The sequence below is a fragment of the Prionailurus bengalensis genome, chromosome B2, assembly GCF_016509475.1.
Source record: "Prionailurus bengalensis isolate Pbe53 chromosome B2, Fcat_Pben_1.1_paternal_pri, whole genome shotgun sequence".
In the NCBI taxonomy this organism is placed as follows: domain Eukaryota; kingdom Metazoa; phylum Chordata; class Mammalia; order Carnivora; family Felidae; genus Prionailurus; species Prionailurus bengalensis.
Window position 1 is genome coordinate 151,448,751 of NC_057349.1, and position 17,099 is coordinate 151,465,849.

The following is a 17,099-nucleotide window of genomic DNA, read 5'->3' on the forward strand; positions in this document are numbered from 1 at the left end:
TCAATTAATCCTCTGTTGAAACCCTCAGGTGAAGTGTGCATGTGACGCCAACAGGCTCCCAGCGAGCAGGAGAGGTTCTCCTGGCCCGAGGGCCACACCCAGGGCCCGGTGGCAGAGCAGTCAGTCACTCACCCAGGGAGTGTCCCAACAAACCCGGACCCCAGACGCCCTGGGTCAGTGGCCCCAGGTGCTCAGAAGTCCCCGTGAAGCTACTAACAGCAGCCAAAATTACGCTGGGCTGGGAACATAGGGAAGAAACAAGTTGACAGGTCATTTTGAATTAGGGCCTGAAACAAAGTCAGCACTAACCAAACTGTTGTCGCAAAGAAGACAGGAAGAAGGCAGGGAGGAAGGGGGCGGGAGGTAGGGTTGGCGTGTGTGTTCAACCCTTCCTTTGAAACACATATTTGGCTGGACCACATGAAGTTGCCCTTCTCACAGATCAAAACCAGCTGCGTGCTGGTAATTTTACACAGCTTAACCTAATAAGGTCAACACCAGGGAGCTACTAGGTACCTGGAAAAGACATCCTTCCAAATGCTGAGTCGCCCATTCCCCGCTTGAAGCCCTTCTTCCAGGCTGATGGGTCTCCAGGTCCAATCCCAGATTTTGCAAATGACTGGCTATCAGATGGAGAAGCTGATAAAACACAAGGAACAGCACCTCTACTGCAAAGCACCCGGCGCCTTCCCCCAAGGTCTGAAACACGCAGTGCTGCTTCAGCTAATGAAAAGCAAAGTCCCCATCTGAAAAGAACACCTCAGAGAATGTCAAAAATGAGCAGAATCTGTTTACTCCAGAATTTGTTTAGACCACCCCTCCGCACCCGGCTTGGGCAGCCCGCGATCACATTCCTGCTTTCTTGTCTACAAAAACATGGGTGTGCCAAGAGCGTGTAAACCCCATGACACGCACCACATAATAGGAATCACTTTGTCATCCAAATCCCACAAGGGAATCTTCACAGCGGCCTACTTACTGAAACCAGAGCAGGCGGGACACTTTCCCGTCGGAGGTCAGGACGCCGCCCCCCCCCCCCAGAGGCCAGCGCCCTTCCCCTGCCCCCCGAGCTGGCCCACCAGCTCCCGCCCACCGCCACTCTGCCTCCGCTCACTCCTGCACCCCCCACAGACGGCACACCCAACGGGCCAGCCCAGCAGCCGTGCTGAGGGCCTCAGTCTTCCTTCCTGTAAAAGGGTGGGTGCCACCTCAAAACAGCCCGGCAGCGTCGGGGGAGATGGACAGGTTGACCTACCTCCACAAACTATAAAATGCTTCCGGACCCCACCTCCGCCTCCGCCCTGGCCCTTTCTCCCAGCCAGGTGTCCTCAGAAGCATCGCGGGGCCCCCTCTCTCCGGGCAAGGACGCCCTCCGTCGCCTGCGTCCACCTGTGGGCTCAGGCGTAAAACCGTCAGAACCTCTGTCCTGGCGACACCTCAGAGAGTCGGCGACACTGTTCTCCCGCACGCCCTGGGGTTGGCCAGTTCCCGTTGGCCTAATTCAGTCTATGAACTTTGTGTGTGAACAGAATGCCTTCAAATGGGTTTTCCAAGATGAAATTCCATGACTACCTCCTTCTGATGTAGCTTTTGTCCAATGTTAAGAAAACGAATCTAGTGACAATTCCTACCAAACTCAGCGTTCTTATAAAAATTGGGTAATGAAGTGAAATCAAGTTAAAAGTGAGTTATTTTATTTATTTATTTTTTTTTTTTAATTTTTTTTTTCAACGTTTATTTATTTTTGGGACAGAGAGAGACAGAGCATGAACGGGGGAGGGGCAGAGAGAGAGGGAGACACAGAATCGGAAACAGGCTCCAGGCTCTGAGCCATCAGCCCAGAGCCCGACGCGGGGCTCGAACTCACGGACTGCGAGATCGTGACCTGGCTGAAGTCGGACGCTTAACCGACTGCGCCACCCAGGCGCCCCTATTTTATTTATTTTTAAAAACTTGTTAATGTTTATTTATTTTTGAAAGCGAGAGACAGAGCGCGAGTGGGGGAGGGGGAGAGAGAGAGGGAGACTCAGAATCCGAAGCGGGCTCCAGGCTCCAAACTGTCAGCATAGAGCCCAACGTGGGGCTTGAATCCACGAACGTGAGGTCACGACCTGAGCCGAAGTGGGACGCTCACCTGACTGAGCCCCCCAGGCGCCCCTCAGTGAGAAGCTCTACATACTATGTTATTTTACCAGTGCTCTCCGATGAAGGAGGAAGGACCAAACAATCTCACGTTAGTGCACCTGCTTGCTGCTTGAGAAGACACAACTGCTATTAATGCCGATAAAGAACACAACACAACACATCCCTTCAGCAAGTCAGCTCCCATGGCACCAACACCCGCCGCCCGTCGCAGGCCGGGCCGGGGCAGAGGCGGCCCCAGGTCTCTGTTGTCCACTCTCCCTCTCGTCCCTGCCTCTGGCGGCCACCGGGCCAGCCACTCGGGACGGCTCTCACCTCAGCAATGGCTTTTACAAGCTGATTCTGTCCTGCATTTTCCCTAGTAAAGCTTGGTAATGTTTGGGGTTTTTTTAACATATTAGTTTTTCTCTAAAATATTGTTTGGCTCTTATTACTGACATCCAATAATTTTAAGTTTCTTTTTCTCCAAGTCATATAAAACTGGAATCAGGACTTAATTTGGAGAAAATCCATATAAAAATGCAAACAATATGTAAGACAAATAATGGTTGCTACGAAAGTTATACAAAGCAGTGGGGTGTTAACGACAAGCAAACGCTCCTGTGCCCGCTGGAGGGATGGTCAACGGCACAGGTGCTGTGGTTTCCTCAATGTGGAGCTTCCTCAAACATCGACAACAGCACTGCCGTGTTACCCAGCAAGTGCACCTCTGGGAACTCATCTGACGGAACTGAAGGCAAGGTCTCGAGCAGGTCCTCGTATGCCAACGGGGCCCTGGCTCAACTGGGAGGAAGGGCCAAGAAGCCAGGCTGTGTGTAGAGGCCCCGTTCCCCAGGCAGCAGCAGGGCAGGCCGTCAGGAGGCTGTGAGCCCACCGTGCCAGCGTGGACCCCCCGCCCCCACCCCACAAAGTCCGGGAGGAAACAAACACTGGGTTACTTTTTATTGAAGAACGTTCTGTTGTAACTTCACCACATTCTGCGCACGAGTGCTGGAGGCCAACTCCGTCTCCGGGAAGGGGGACCGTCCCGCGGGGCGGGAGACCTTGCCAGCATGAGGGACACAGAGCGGCAGCGGCTCGGGATCCAGCAGCCTTGGCCACGTCCCCCTCGCGCCCGCGGCGCACCGGCCCGCGGTGAGTTATTCGGCCACAAACAGCTGCAGTTTGCCGTCCAGGGTGGTGGTGGCAAGCTGCAATTGAAGACGAAATGTGGTTCAGTCACTTTCATTAGCTGAGGGTCCTGTAAGGTAGGAAGCAAGGGCACTTTCTGCAGGCGTTTGCCTCATTTTCCAATTTCTAGACCACAGAACCGAGTGCGTCAAAAACAGTAAAATCTCCACGTGCGGCAGGTGCTGTATTCTCCTCGACGGGTGCGGACCGCATGTCACTGCTGCTCTGATGCTCGAGAGGAGCATCAGGAGAGGACAGGGCGGCTGCCAGACGTGCCCGCCAGCTCTCGGCCACTCCCGCAGGCCGGGCGTCGAGCCACAGCCCAGGGCGGCGGTGGAGGGCGGCTGGCTCGGTGGCGGGGACAGATTGTGGGGGGGAGGGGCAGATGCCCTCCTTCTGCCCCGTTAATGCAGTGAGGTGGGGTCCGCGTCCTGGGGAGCAAATCCAGGCAGTGCCCTCCCGCCAGGTCTCCTGCTGTCGGGACATGACTCCGCAGACACCTGTTGGCTCACAACCCCGGAGGCCGGAAGGCGTGCGACCCGGTGTGAGCGGGAGCCCCTCGCCGGGCTGTGGGCGGCCACCCTCCCCCGTCCTCACGCGGCCTTTCCTCCTTGCAGGTGCTGGCTCCTCTCCCTCTGTGTCAGGCCGCCGGTCCTATCGGACGAGGAACCCACCCCTAGGCCGCCCCCAGCTTTGCCTCCTGAGAGCCCTCCCTGCAACTGGAGCCACACTGGGGGTCGGGGCCCGACCGTGTGTCCGGGCGAGGGGGGCGGCCCTGCCGTCCACGGCACAGACACAAGCCGCGCCTTCCCACTCCGCTCTCAGCGATACAGACACTCCGCCCCCCATGGCCACTCTCCGTCCACCTCCGCCGGCCTCTGGGCTCGAGTGGGGAAATGGGTGCCGGGCACCGACCCCGCGAGTGGCCTGAGACCAGGTGGTGAGCACAAGGCAGCTCCCACGTGGGGCTCGGGCCCCCCCGGCCACGGACCTCATCTTCCCTGGGGTTCTGGCGAAGTCTGAACTTGGCTCACTACAGAGTCTGGTCTAAGGCACGGAGCTGGGTCTGTTGCCCCAAGTCCCGCTCTTCATTCTGGGCCGTGAGGGGCTACGTGGGGTGCACGTGGCTGTCCACAGCCAACGGTCACCCCTGCAAGCTCCCGGTGGCTCTTAGCGTCCTGGGTCCACCAGCACTGGCTCGGCTTACCTCACAGACCCCCAGTGGTCTCTTTCCCGCCAAACGGCAGTGGATTTTATCATTAGAGATACACAATGGGGTGGGGGCTGATTAAAAAACAAATAAAAACAGAGACTCTCATTCTAAGGCCAAGGAAGTGGTTACAAACCCACGGTTTGAAGACTGTCCTTAGAACCGGGCTCCAGAGGCAGGACCCAGAGCGGCCGACACATAGGCTTCTTGGCTCGTGAACGGCTCCACGCAGGGTCATTTAAACAGCAGGACCCGGCCAGGTGCACCACGACCTCACCTGTCATTTCCACATGGACCCAACGCAGGTGTGCCGTGTGATATTTGTCAGCGGCCGCGCGGAAATTCTGCATTTCGACGCATTGCACAAATCGCCGCGTGGCCATCCGGTGGGACTTCAACTCCAATCAACTCACGCTCTTGCCCAGAGAAGGCACGCGACCCCCACCTACGAATCTTCTCTTCCTTCAAACGACACAATTGGCACCAGAGCCCTCGCCCCGCGGTACCTCAGCGCCGCCTTCCCGCCGCGTCCCGCCGGCCACCACACTAGCTGAGGTCCTGGGCTCCTCCCGGAGCCGCGTGGACTCGGCCCCGAGCCCACCTTGCAAACACCTGCCAATTCAGCCCCACCAAGTCGCTGCGCGACCCCTTCGGTGTTACGGTCCAGAATCTAAACCACGTCCGCGGGGTCGGGCGCTTCGGTCTCGGGTGCGGATCTGTGCCTCTCTGGGGGCGTGGAAACGTCCTCGAGCCTGTCTCTCTCCTTCCCCGTCTCTCGGGCGTGCTCCCAGAGCCTTCCACAACTGATCTTTCCTACCTTCCCACGCTGGGTTGTTACTGCTGTTACGGTACGGGAATTCGACACAACTTGGATACTTGAACCACTGTACTTTCGGTATCTTTGCCGATATTTTGGGACAGCACCCTCGGTCGGGCCACAGCCGGGCTGAGCCCACCGGCCGCGCCAAGAACAAGATGATGTGCAGGGGAGCAGCGTGTACTTTTGTGACCTTTGGTTTTTAAAAGCCTCTGCCTCAGAATAGGTAAAACATCCATTAATAGAGTCAATAGGAGACTTTACTGCTTCTGTCCCCGCAGATCTAGAAACTCCCGGGCTGGGAGGAAGAGAGGGGAACAGGAGCAAGCCCTCCAACTCCATGGGTCCTCACAGAGGTCCAGGAACCCACCTTCGCCCAGAATCCTTCCCCGCAGAAGCAGGTGCCAGGCACCCAGACGGCCACGGGGGCCCCGCCCAGAGCACAAGCCACGAGGCAGCAGACCCCGTGCGGCGCGGGGGGCAGATGGGCCGTGGAGCTCCCGCCGCCCCGGGCCCTGGCCCTGGGCCCGAGATGCTGCACAGCGGGCCCAGCCCACCGAGGTCTGCACAGACAGGGCCCGGGGGGGCCACCGATGAGGGCCTGTCTTCCGGCTCATCGGGTGTGCTCGAGAAATGCCCCGACACCCGGGAGCCTGTCTTAGCTCGGGCCAGGGGACAAACGACCACGATCTGGAGCCCAGGAGACCCAGGTCAGCAGGCACGGCGGGTTCTAGGGGCTCCGGGTCGCAGACTTCCGGTGCGGCCCTCATCTGGGGGAAGGGGCCACGGCCCACTCTGGGGCTGTTGTGGGGGCACTGATCCCGTTCCTGATGGCTCCACCTCACGACAGTCTCCCCCCCCCCAACACGACGCACCTCACGACAGTCCCCCCCTCCTAACACGACACACCTCACCACAGTCCCCCCCTTCTAACATAACGCACCTCATGACAGTCCCCCCCTCCTAACACGACGCACCTCACGACAGTCCCCCCTCCTAACACGACGCACCTCAGGACAGTCTCGCCCAACACGACGCATCTCACGACAGTCCCCCTCCTAACACGACACACCTCACGACAGTCCGCCCCTCCTAACACGACGCACCTCATGACAGTCCCTCCTCCTAACACGACACACCTCACGACAGTCCGCCCCTCCTAACACGACGCACCTCACGACAGTCTCCCCCCCCAACATGACACACCTCACGACAGTCCGCCCCTCCTAACACGACGCACCTCACGACAGTCCCCCCCTCCTAACATGACGCACCTCACGACAGTCCCCCCCCAACACGACACACCTCACCACAGTCCCCCCCTTCTAACATGACGCACCTCACGACAGTCCCCCCCTCCTAACACGACACACCTCACGACAGTCCCCCCCTCCCAACACGACGCACCTCACAACAGTCCCCCCCCTCCCAACAAGACGTACTGGGGCTTGGCCTTCTACCTCTGGGGGGTGGAGGGGGACAAGAACCCCGGTGAGGGTTTGGGATAGTGGGGAGTCACACTTGCTCAGTCCACAAGCAGGGGCGCAGGGCACAGACACACATCTGAGTGCGTCTGCCGAGACTGACGCCCGTCACAGACACCATGTCTGCTCGGTGGTCTCCGTGACCCACTCTGGCTCTGGTCCTGGGTCTCCTCCACCCCCTTCACGACCCGAGGGCTTGGCTCGCACACACTGTGATGCGCCTGCAGGCGCCCCGAAGGTCGGCACCTCATCCCCCTCAGGAAACGCATCCCCAGATCACCTCAGCTTCACTGAAACCATCAGTTTTCCTCTTAGAATTGTTGGGTTCAAGACGTCCCGGTAATCTCCTAGGCGATGAGCCATCAGCCTGGCAACAGCTCCCTGGGAGGACGTTTTCTCTTCGTTGCCACTGACCGACGTTCGCTTCCATGAATGATTAAGTGAATCAAACGTCAGAAACGCAGAAATAACAGTAAGCACGATTTCTGGGCACTCGCAGCCCACAGGCAGTGCCCCGTGTGGTGGAGGTCTCCACTGACACCGATTAGAAGACTGGAATCAGTCGAGATATCCTGCCCGATAGGACACTGGTGGGGCCGTCGGAGGTAGTGCGGAGGCGTCCAGACTTTCATTACTTGGTTAAAACGTTAAATCCTCTCCGGAGTTTCCGTGTGCTCTGAACCCGGACATATGTGTGCTATGAAGTCAGACCTTGGTCCTACCATACATTTGTCATCCAGTATGGGGCAAGTGCCCTCTCTTGACCTCTGTTTGGGATGAACACCAGGTGACACGACCGACCCAGGCGTCAGAAGGGCCGTATCGGTTCTTGCATGTAGAGCACCTGCCAGAACCAGGCGCCTGGGCGCACTCGGAGGTCACCACATTGGCACCGGTGTAGGACCAAACAGAGAAAGGACAGATACAAAACTCTGCAGTTTTCAGACCGAGTATACAACTTACATAACCCAAGAGAAACAGACTGATGCTTACAGTTCAGACTGTGGCCTGAGAATGTTTATTGTTTTGGAAGGAGAACTTAGTTCTTATTTCAAAGAAACGGTTAAAAGAAAGTCAGATTTCACACTGGAGCAAAACTTCACTTACTCACAAGTCCCCAAATAATCTTACACTCACGGACATGTATTAAATTTATTTTAAAATTTCTCTTTCCTTGAACTGTATCGGAGATGATGATGAACCACACACATCTGGGACCAAAAACAAAAAAATGCGGTTTATCTGTTCTAAATACCTCAGTCTGCAAAACACTGCTACAAATCTCATACTAATGACATCTTACAACATTAATAACCCTTTCTTAGAACAGATCTTCAAACAACAGAAAAATAACTTTCAGATGGCTGAGTCACTTCTATATCCAAACTTTTGAACCATTACGAAAAGCAACAGTGTCCGGGGGATAAACACAGTAGCTCCGAGTCCTGTGAGTTTCGTTTGAATTTGGCGAGGAATTCCACCTCTGAAGGTCAGGCCTTCATCCGTGTAAACAGAACAGAAGCAGTGTGTCCCCGGCTGTCTGCATCAGTGGGTCCCTGCGGTCTGGGTGCCCTGTGGGGCTGGGGCTGCACGGGAAGCACTACGACAGGAAGATGGCACGCGAGTGAGAGAGGTTTGTCTAAACACACAGGATGCGAGACGAGTCCCTCTGGAGCCACGTGCCCATGCTGAACCGAGAAGGGGGACAGGGAGATTGTCCCCACTGCTCTGCCTGGAGAGACGTGTGACTCACTTTCTTGGTGGTGAGGGACAGAAAGCCAGCTTGGACGAGTTGAATAGAAAGGCATTTTATTATATGGTTATTGGAATGTCTAAAGGTGCTCAACAACAGAAATTTCGGAGTCAGGAAAAGCCACAGCTGTGGACAGATGGCAACAGAAGTCTTATCTCACTTATGCTGCTGGCCTTCAGCTTCGGCCACTGCTTCCTCTGAGTTCCAGCTTCAAAATGTGGCCTACGCAGGGTCAGGTGTTGCGTCTTTGCTGCTCCCGTCACAACCACGTGGGTGGAAAGTCTGAGAAAGGCAGCGAGACAGAAAGATAAGCTACGAGGGACAGGGACGAGTCCTTTCCTTCAATAAAATCGGGACGTCCCGTGAGAGTGAATGCACGCATCCCACTGCTGCAGGGGCACTGGCCTCACCATAGCTCTTGCAAAGTCGAGGGTGGTGACTACTGAAGGGACCAGCATTCTGAGGCTCGGAGAGCCTGAGAATTGGCTCTTGGCTGAGTTGCAGGGAAATAGCGACAAGCCTGGAAAAGGAGATGACAGCCAGAGGGACAAGTTTATGACATCACTTTCTGCCCAAGGAAATCAGTCTCTGTTACAGCAAAGTGTGTGTGTGTGTGTGTGCTGGAGGGGGATCTCAGGCTTTAATCACCATATGGACACAGAAGGTGAGGACTCGGGGTCTCATGATAAAGGGAGTTGGGCCAAAAACCCCGCACGAAGCCAGAAGATTCACACGTTTAGACCTGAGTGAAGCATGGACGAGAAAGGGCATCCAGACAGCGGGGACATGAGATGTCTCAGCCTGAGGTGAGGAAATCACCTCCAAAATCCATAACAGAGGGCCGCCTAACAGGGAGTTTGCAGTTTTAGCTTGTGCTGTGTGATAAAAGGAAATCCATATCAAGAAACTAACCAAAAAAAAAAAAAAAAAAAAGTGGTCTCAGCTCCTAATGTTCCTGGAGCAGCCAGCAGAGCAAACCTAAGAACCCCCAGGCCACTCCTCCACTAAAGCCTTGCAGGACCCTCAAGGTAAGCTCTGCTAAAGGGGATCTCCGGAGGTTTTCCCATGAATGAGAGTTAGTGGACACAGCGCCAGGAGGAAGGAGCGCTCAACACTGTCGACGACAGAGCCGTCACATGTGTCTTCAAATCGGTTTGTTTAAAATGGCTAGGAACACAGTCAAAGAATAAGCTGTTGTAACAAAGAACCGGAAGACTGAAGACAACCCGAGTGACGCGGGAAATAAGAGTAGGGCAACAGAACATAAACTTCCGGTTGGTGGGTTAAGACCTGACTAGAAACAGCTGAACAGTGGGCTTGTGAACTGGAAACCACACAGAATGCAGCTCGCAGAGTTGAGAGGATGGGAAACACGAAGGAGACTTCAGATGGCAGACTAAGTCCAAATATTCACTTAAAAGAAGTTCCAAGGACGCCCGGGGGGCTTATCGACTCTTGATTTTGGCTCGGGTCACGATCTCAGGGTCACGAAACGGAGCCCTGCATCAGGCTCCACGCTGGGTATGGAGCCTGCTTAAGGTTCTCTCTCCCCCCGCCCCCACCTCTCTCTCAAAAAATAAGAGTAAGAGTAAGAAAATAAGAATAAAAATAAAATAAAATGAGTTCTGAAAGGCAAGAACAATGAGACTGGACAAGAGAAAATATTTGAAGGGACAATGGCCAGAATTATCCAGAATTAAGGAAAAAGCAAATAGTCATTGAGGGGACAAAATGAGTTCTAGGAAAGATAAAAAATAATAAACCCACAACCACGTTTATAGTAAGTCTCCAGGACAGTACCCCCAACAATCCTTCTCAACTGGTGGCCTCATCCTGAATCTCTATCACACGGGGTGGGCTTACGTAAATACGGGCAGCCATCCCCACTCACAGAGAAGGCAGGTGAGGCACAAAGGTGACACCGAAACACAGGCTCCCGGTGACTCTGAGGCGTGTCCGTTTTATACATATTACTCATTTTTCAATTTTAAATATTACTGCCAGTTATTGGCCATTAACTTTCTCAGGTGTCCTTCATTAAAAATAAATTTTTAATTTTCAGGAAGACAGAAGCCATCAAATTTTTTGTCTCATGTTTTATACTTCCAAGTTTTTTAAGTTTTGTGAAATCTTTCCCAAGCATACATCACAAAGCTATTCCACAGTTTCCTCTATTTAGTTATAGTTTTACTTTTCACATCTGGATATTGAAATCGTTAGGTGTATGCACGTTTAAATAAAAATAGTTTTTTTTTCACTATAAAGACCCATTTTCCCTAAACACTGTACCAAATAATCCATCTTCTCTCCATTGTTTCATGGTGCCATATTACTATGTATTAAGTCCCCAAATATACATGGGTCTATCTCTGAATTCTCTATTATGTTCTTTTGGCTTTATTTCAGCTCTTGAATCAATGATACATTATTTCTATGGTCTCATGTTGCTTATTATCTGATAAAGAAAATATAAAGTTGACATAGCCTTTTATGGATCTTTTTTCTCCAATACATGTTTTTTGGGATAAGTTTATTGAATCTTGCTGGAATTTTGATTAAGACTTGCAATAAAGGGGCACCTAGGTGGCTCAGTCAGTTGGGCGTCCGGCTTCGGATCAGGTCATGATCTCACGGTCTGTGGGTTCGAGCCCCGCATCAGGCTCTGTGCTGACGGCTCGGAGCCTGGAGCCTGCTTCGGATTCTGTGTCTCCCTCTCTCTCTGCCCCTCCCCCACTTGTGCTCTGTCTCTCTCTGTCTGTCAAAAATAAATAAATGTAAAAATTGCGGAAGGGGGGCCGCCGGGGTGGCTCAGTCAGGTGAGAGTCCAACTTCGGCTCAGGGCATGATCTCGCGGTTCGTGAGTTCAAGCCCCACGTCAGGCTCTGTGCTGACAGCTCGGAGCCTGGAGCCTGCTTCAGATTCTGTGTCTCCCTCTCTCTCTGCCTCACCCTCACTCATGCTCTCTCTCTGTCTCAAAAATAAAAATAAACATTAAAAAATTTTTTTAAAAAGATTTGCAATAAATTTATGAATTAGTAAAGAACTGGCATTCTTATATTAAGTTATAACTTAAACTATGAAAGGATATGGAATATTATTCAGAACTTCTACACAGTTTATTAGCATTTTAAAGTTTTCTCCATAGTTTTCTCCATTGTTTTTCTCAGTTAAGCTCCTAAAGTGTTATTTGTTGTTATTATAAAGGAAATCTTATTTTTATTTTAATTTCAGTTAGTTATTACTGATAATTTGATTGTTGTAACTAGATATTACATGTGGCAACCTTGGTGAATGACACCAGTTCTAAGAGTTTAATGATTCTATTAGATTTTCCAGTTAAATGAATCAAATCATCTGTAAACAATGACAGTTTTGTCTCTCCTCCTCCAAGGCTTTTTACTCTCATTTGTTTCTCTTTCTTTGTTTTATCATTCAGAATATCCAATATTAGGTTAAAAGAGTTGTGAAAGTAGTTCTCCTTGTCATATGCCTGGTTTTAAAGAGAACGAATGTAAAATCTCTGTACTAGGTATAGTATTTTCTATAAATATTAGCATATAACCTTTACCAGATTAAGAATCTCCTTTCTATTCCTACTTTGGTAGACTTTCTTTTAATCCTAACAGTAATGAATTTAAATGCTTTTTCGGCATCTACTGAGAGAATACAAAATATTTCCTCTGTATCAAAGTGGTGATTAAGTCACTAGATTTTCCAATGTCGAACCAATCTTGTATTTGGAGATAAATCCTACCTAATCAAGATGTATTTTTAAGTGCACAGTTAAATCCAGTTGGCCAGGTTCTATTTTGGATCCACATAGATTTGTCTACGACCGAATCTGGCATATAATCACATTGCATTGTGTTTAGCGGGTGTTAGAACAAAAAAAATACCCTACTCTCACTGCGAAACCAGGGGGATTCTTACACATTCGGTGCTGATGGAAGGCAAAATTAGATGGCCACGTGGAAAACATCTTGGCAGTTTCTTATACAATAAAGCATACACTTCACATACAACCCAGAAAGTCCATATGTAAGTTATTTATCCAGAAAACTAGAAACATACGTTGGCACAAAGAACTGTTCACGAACGTTTCTGTAGCTTTACTCATAATCCACACAAAAGCTGGAAAACCCAAACCTTCCAAACTGGTATAAACCAGTGTGAAATGCACGATGGGACACACCAGTCAGACGTGCAGCCACATAAAAAGTCTCACGACCACCACCCTGCATGAAAGGATGAACACGCCAAGCACGTGGTGTATTTACTGTTCAAAGTACTGTGTGTGACTTCCTGAAAAGACATAAGGAGCAGAAATCAAATCAGCGGCTGGGGTCGGAAGAAAAAGTTGAGTACGAAGGGACTCACAGTACCTGGGTGGGGGGAGGGTCTCCGTCCTGACCCCGGAGGGACCTAGGCGGGGAAACATCTCCAGCTTGACTGTGGTGCAGGTCGTATGGCCGTATATCCGTCACCTCTTATTTAATTTCAAACCCCATCAGGTGAACTCTACTCTGTATAAACGATTTATCATCAAACCTTAATGTAAAAATGTAATAAATGCCACCATATAGGACTAAGTGAAGTAGATAACAGGAGCTGCCAAAGACTGTTGACAATAAATGACATCCAAATATCTATGGGTATAAAACAATAAGCCTTTGTGTCGTCAGCCATGTGAAAGCTAGAAGTAACCACGTTTGTATCTCAGGCGAGATTCACCTCTACAGAAATACTTCACCTGAAGAGCTAAGAGTGCTACGTCATCAGCTAGATTTTATAAAGCTCTGGGTGTCTGCACGCAACACGTAAGAGACTACTTTTTAACATCACACATCTTATGTTCGTACAATAGAGAAATCCTGACAAATGATTAATGGCCAGAGGTGAGAAAAATTTGGTTTCCGTAACTGAATAATGCAGGAGGAAGCAGACAAGATTCTGGGTCGTAACTCCAGACTGCCGCTCGTGCTCGGTGCACACCTAAGTGAAATCCAGCTCTAACAACACATGTTGCTAAATGGCTTCATGTTTGCTCGTCATCCTCAAACCTCACGCAGGCTCCACGTGTCCTGACTTCCTCCACTCGGAGGCATGTTTCCAAATGTCTAGACTCCTTTTTCTCCACGTTTCCCCAAGCACCGGGACCTCTTCTTGCTCACCGAGGACCACCTCCCGAGCGTGCAGCAGGCGGGGCAGATCACACAGCTCTGCCTACAAGATTTTGTTGTCTAAACAACAGGTTTGAAAGCAGCCACTTTTCCCCAGACTCAAGCCTCTCTGGAACCTTCCCACTTTCCCCATCAGTAATAGAAGACAGAGAGCTCAGAACGGCTTGGCCAGGCTGCACTCACACCACCTCATGCAACCTCAGGTGCCTTGGTGTCTTCATCCTAAGATGGGGACAATCACAGCGTCCACTTCAAGGGCCTGAGAACGAGTCTAGAACTCTGCCGGCACATGGGAAGCGCTATCGTTTCTATAGTGTAAATACCACCCTCCTCTAGGACAAGCCGGCATACGTCCCTCCACGGTGGGGAGAACATGGGAAGAGCCACGTATAACTCCAGATTCTGCATGTGAGCTCCACGGACAGCTGAAGGAGAGGAGAAAGAAGCACCTCTTAGAGAGGAGGAGCTCCAGGTTGAAATGCAAGGTGAGGCCACCAAACGTGGCTCTGCTGGACATCAGCCCTGAAGCCCGCCTGTGGTCTGACCCGTTCCTCCGGGCTTCCCGGCGGGAGGCTGGCCGGCCCCCGGGGAGCAGAGGGAGTCGCACCCACGAGAGGGGCCCAGTCTCCGTCCCTGCCGCTGGAGGCAACGAGGACGCCACAGGAACGCCAAGAGAGGAACCACGGACTATGGGGAATCCACTTTCGTAACTCCCGTGACCGGAGACGGCCGTCCGTCTTCACGGACACTTCACCTAACACAACAGGCGTGGAGGGAGACAAAACCCAGACGTGCCACCGGAATGAAGAGAGGAATTCATCATTTACTCGTGACAGACTTGGATTCCCGCCCCTGAGAACACGTGCTTGTGCGTGGAAAAGCCACGCCAGACTCTGGCACAGCCACTGTTTGTCTCTATGCGTGAAAGGTGCCAGGATTTACCTTTTTGTGTGCTTGGGGAGATCTCTGTGGTGGGGGGAAAGGTCTGAAATTCCTTCACAGAGAAACTACTGTTCAGCGTCCTCCAGCAGACGAAGGAATGTAGAAATGAGACTCTCCAGTGTCTCCTGAAGCGAGATTTGAAGATGATAACCCACACTGCCATTCTTCCCCAACTTCCTCGAATGCGACCAGGCAGCAAAGTCAGCCCATGGCAACGTGGGAACCACTGGTGCGCGGCCGGCTCAAACTGCCTTTCTTGACCTGCGCGGCACAGTGTGCTGGTGTAGATCTCGCTCAACCCAGGACTAACCCCCTCGTCCTGTGACATTTCCGAATTTCGTCTGTTTGGTGGTCGGCAAATAATGGAAAGGCGAGCTCTCCAGCCCCCTCTTCCCCTTAACCTCGTAAACGAGACTCGGAAGCCAGGAGGAAGTCAAAGTGGTAAGACCAACAGTCCCGCTGTGATCGCAGCGCAGACGAGGCGGAGGCCCACGCCGGCGGACCGGTTACTAGTCACGTAACCTCAGCTGAATCATCTGCTCTGTCTGCACCTCGGTTTTACCATCTGCCAAGTGGGGACAACAACACGATCGTGCTTCGGCACACGGACTGACGTGCGCACACGCGTGACACATACAACAACACGGCCACTTCATGGCGCAAACGACGCATCGCGTACAAGCCACGCGGTCGATATGGAGTCACTTTGCATCCGCCCTTGATTTCCCTCCCTGCGCTCACCTTTTGCAGCGCGATCTGGTCCTGAAGCCTAAGGAAGACTAATGTCGTGACCCCGGGTATGAAGACCCCGGGTATGAAGCATTTTCACGCCTGTGTCGCTGGCCGCACCCCCTGACTAAACCCTTCCTGTAGTCCCCGTACCCGCTTCCAGGTGAGCCATACGCTTTCAGAGGTGAAGGCAATCTTAGAGGAAAATCTAGTGTCTGTCTTTTACGTTGCTAATCTGGTGCGTGAAAAGTCGCAGAGCCGAAAGGAGCAGACGTGGGTGGGCACCGACGTCCTGCTCGCGGCAGGCCCCATGTTGAAGTCCTTCGCCGAACACGCGGCACGTCCTCCGCGCAGAAACCGGGACCGTACCTCACGCAGGTATCGGCCTTGACAGAGGCAGTAAGCGCAAAGATTTACTTTGGATTAAAAGCCTCAAACCAGGCGGCATCTGAAAGTGTGAGTTCCATGAGCCTTCGGGGCAGAAACCACTGGAGAACACAGCCCGTTGCCCCACTTCATCCGTCTGACAGATTTCGGAAGAGAAAACACCGCGTCACACGCCGCCTCAGTTCTTGCCCGGCCTCTCCGATGGGAACACGGCGCCTCGGCCCGAGCCCGCCGTCGCGACGACTCAGGCTCCCGCGGAGGACCGGCCGCTGGAAGCCAGGCAGACCCTCCTGATCGATAACTCAGAGTTTCCGGGATGGGCAGGCAGGCCCACTGTGCAGCCGAGACGGAGCTGTCCAAACCCTCGAGTTCCATAATTTCATTACTTCTCAAACGTCTCTAATCCAGGATAGACATCTCCACTTTGTTGAAACTCGCCGAGGTCCGGCATGTCGCAGGGTTTTGCGTAGCCTTCCGGCCTCTCCTTGGACTTATCCAAGTAATTCTACCTTGCGGCGTTTCTGCCCCCGTGTGCAGGCGGGGAGGCGGGCCCGGGTCAGAGCTGACCGGACACAGAGCTCTGTCCTGGCTGGAGCCTCCCAGGTGAGTCCGTGGGAACCAGTAGCCCAAGGAGGCGTTAATCCTGGAACGGCCCAACCGCACCGCTTTCAGGACACGCTGAGGGCAGAGGCGCGGGGCGTGAACTGCAGACGGACCGCGGCAGATTTAGTGCCTCGCCCGACGGCCGACGCCCAGGTGTCCTGGCAAGAACGGAATCGAAGCAATTGTGTCGTTCCTGACGCGGAGACTCCCGTGTTCTGACTAGAATGGACTGAAGCCCTGTTCTGGGGCTCCCGTGGAAGCAGGGGGAGCTGGCACTGTGGCCAGCCCCGGACCTGGCCACTCTCCGCGCAGACAGGCCCCAGGTGAGGCTGACAGAACGCGGGGCTTTGCCTCCGGGAAGCCTGGGGACCCTGCAAGATGAGCTCCACTCCTAACCACACAGATTCTCTCTCAAATAACTGCTCCAAGGGTCAGGTCGTGGGGACCCGGGGTGCCGCCCGGACTCCCAGGACGCCCGCTTCTGTGTTTGGAAGGAAACAATCCGCCAACCTGGTAAAGTCTGTCCCTGGGCCAGAAGGTGACACTTGGCCGGTCAGTCCTCACCTACCACAGGAGGAGGCCACCGCTGGCCAACTTCCCTCCCCCTGCCTGCTCTCTGCATGCGAAGCGATGCCTTGTAGGCCTCAGGGGCGCAGGCGGAAAACCAGACGAGAAGCTGGTG

General features: G+C 52.9%; 1 protein-coding gene across 2 annotated transcripts in view; it reads right to left on the reverse strand.

Moving 5' to 3' along the window:
• Positions 1-3,069: 3,069 nt before the first annotated feature.
• WDR27 (WD repeat domain 27) overlaps positions 3,070-17,099 on the reverse strand; it is a 159,362-nt gene continuing 145,332 nt past the window's right edge. For both annotated transcript variants that reach the window (XM_043592788.1, XM_043592786.1), the window contains one exon: positions 3,070-3,332. In XM_043592788.1, coding sequence (XP_043448723.1) covers positions 3,282-3,332 — 51 coding nt within the window. In that variant the 3' untranslated portion in view covers positions 3,070-3,281. The remainder of the gene's footprint in view (positions 3,333-17,099) is intronic.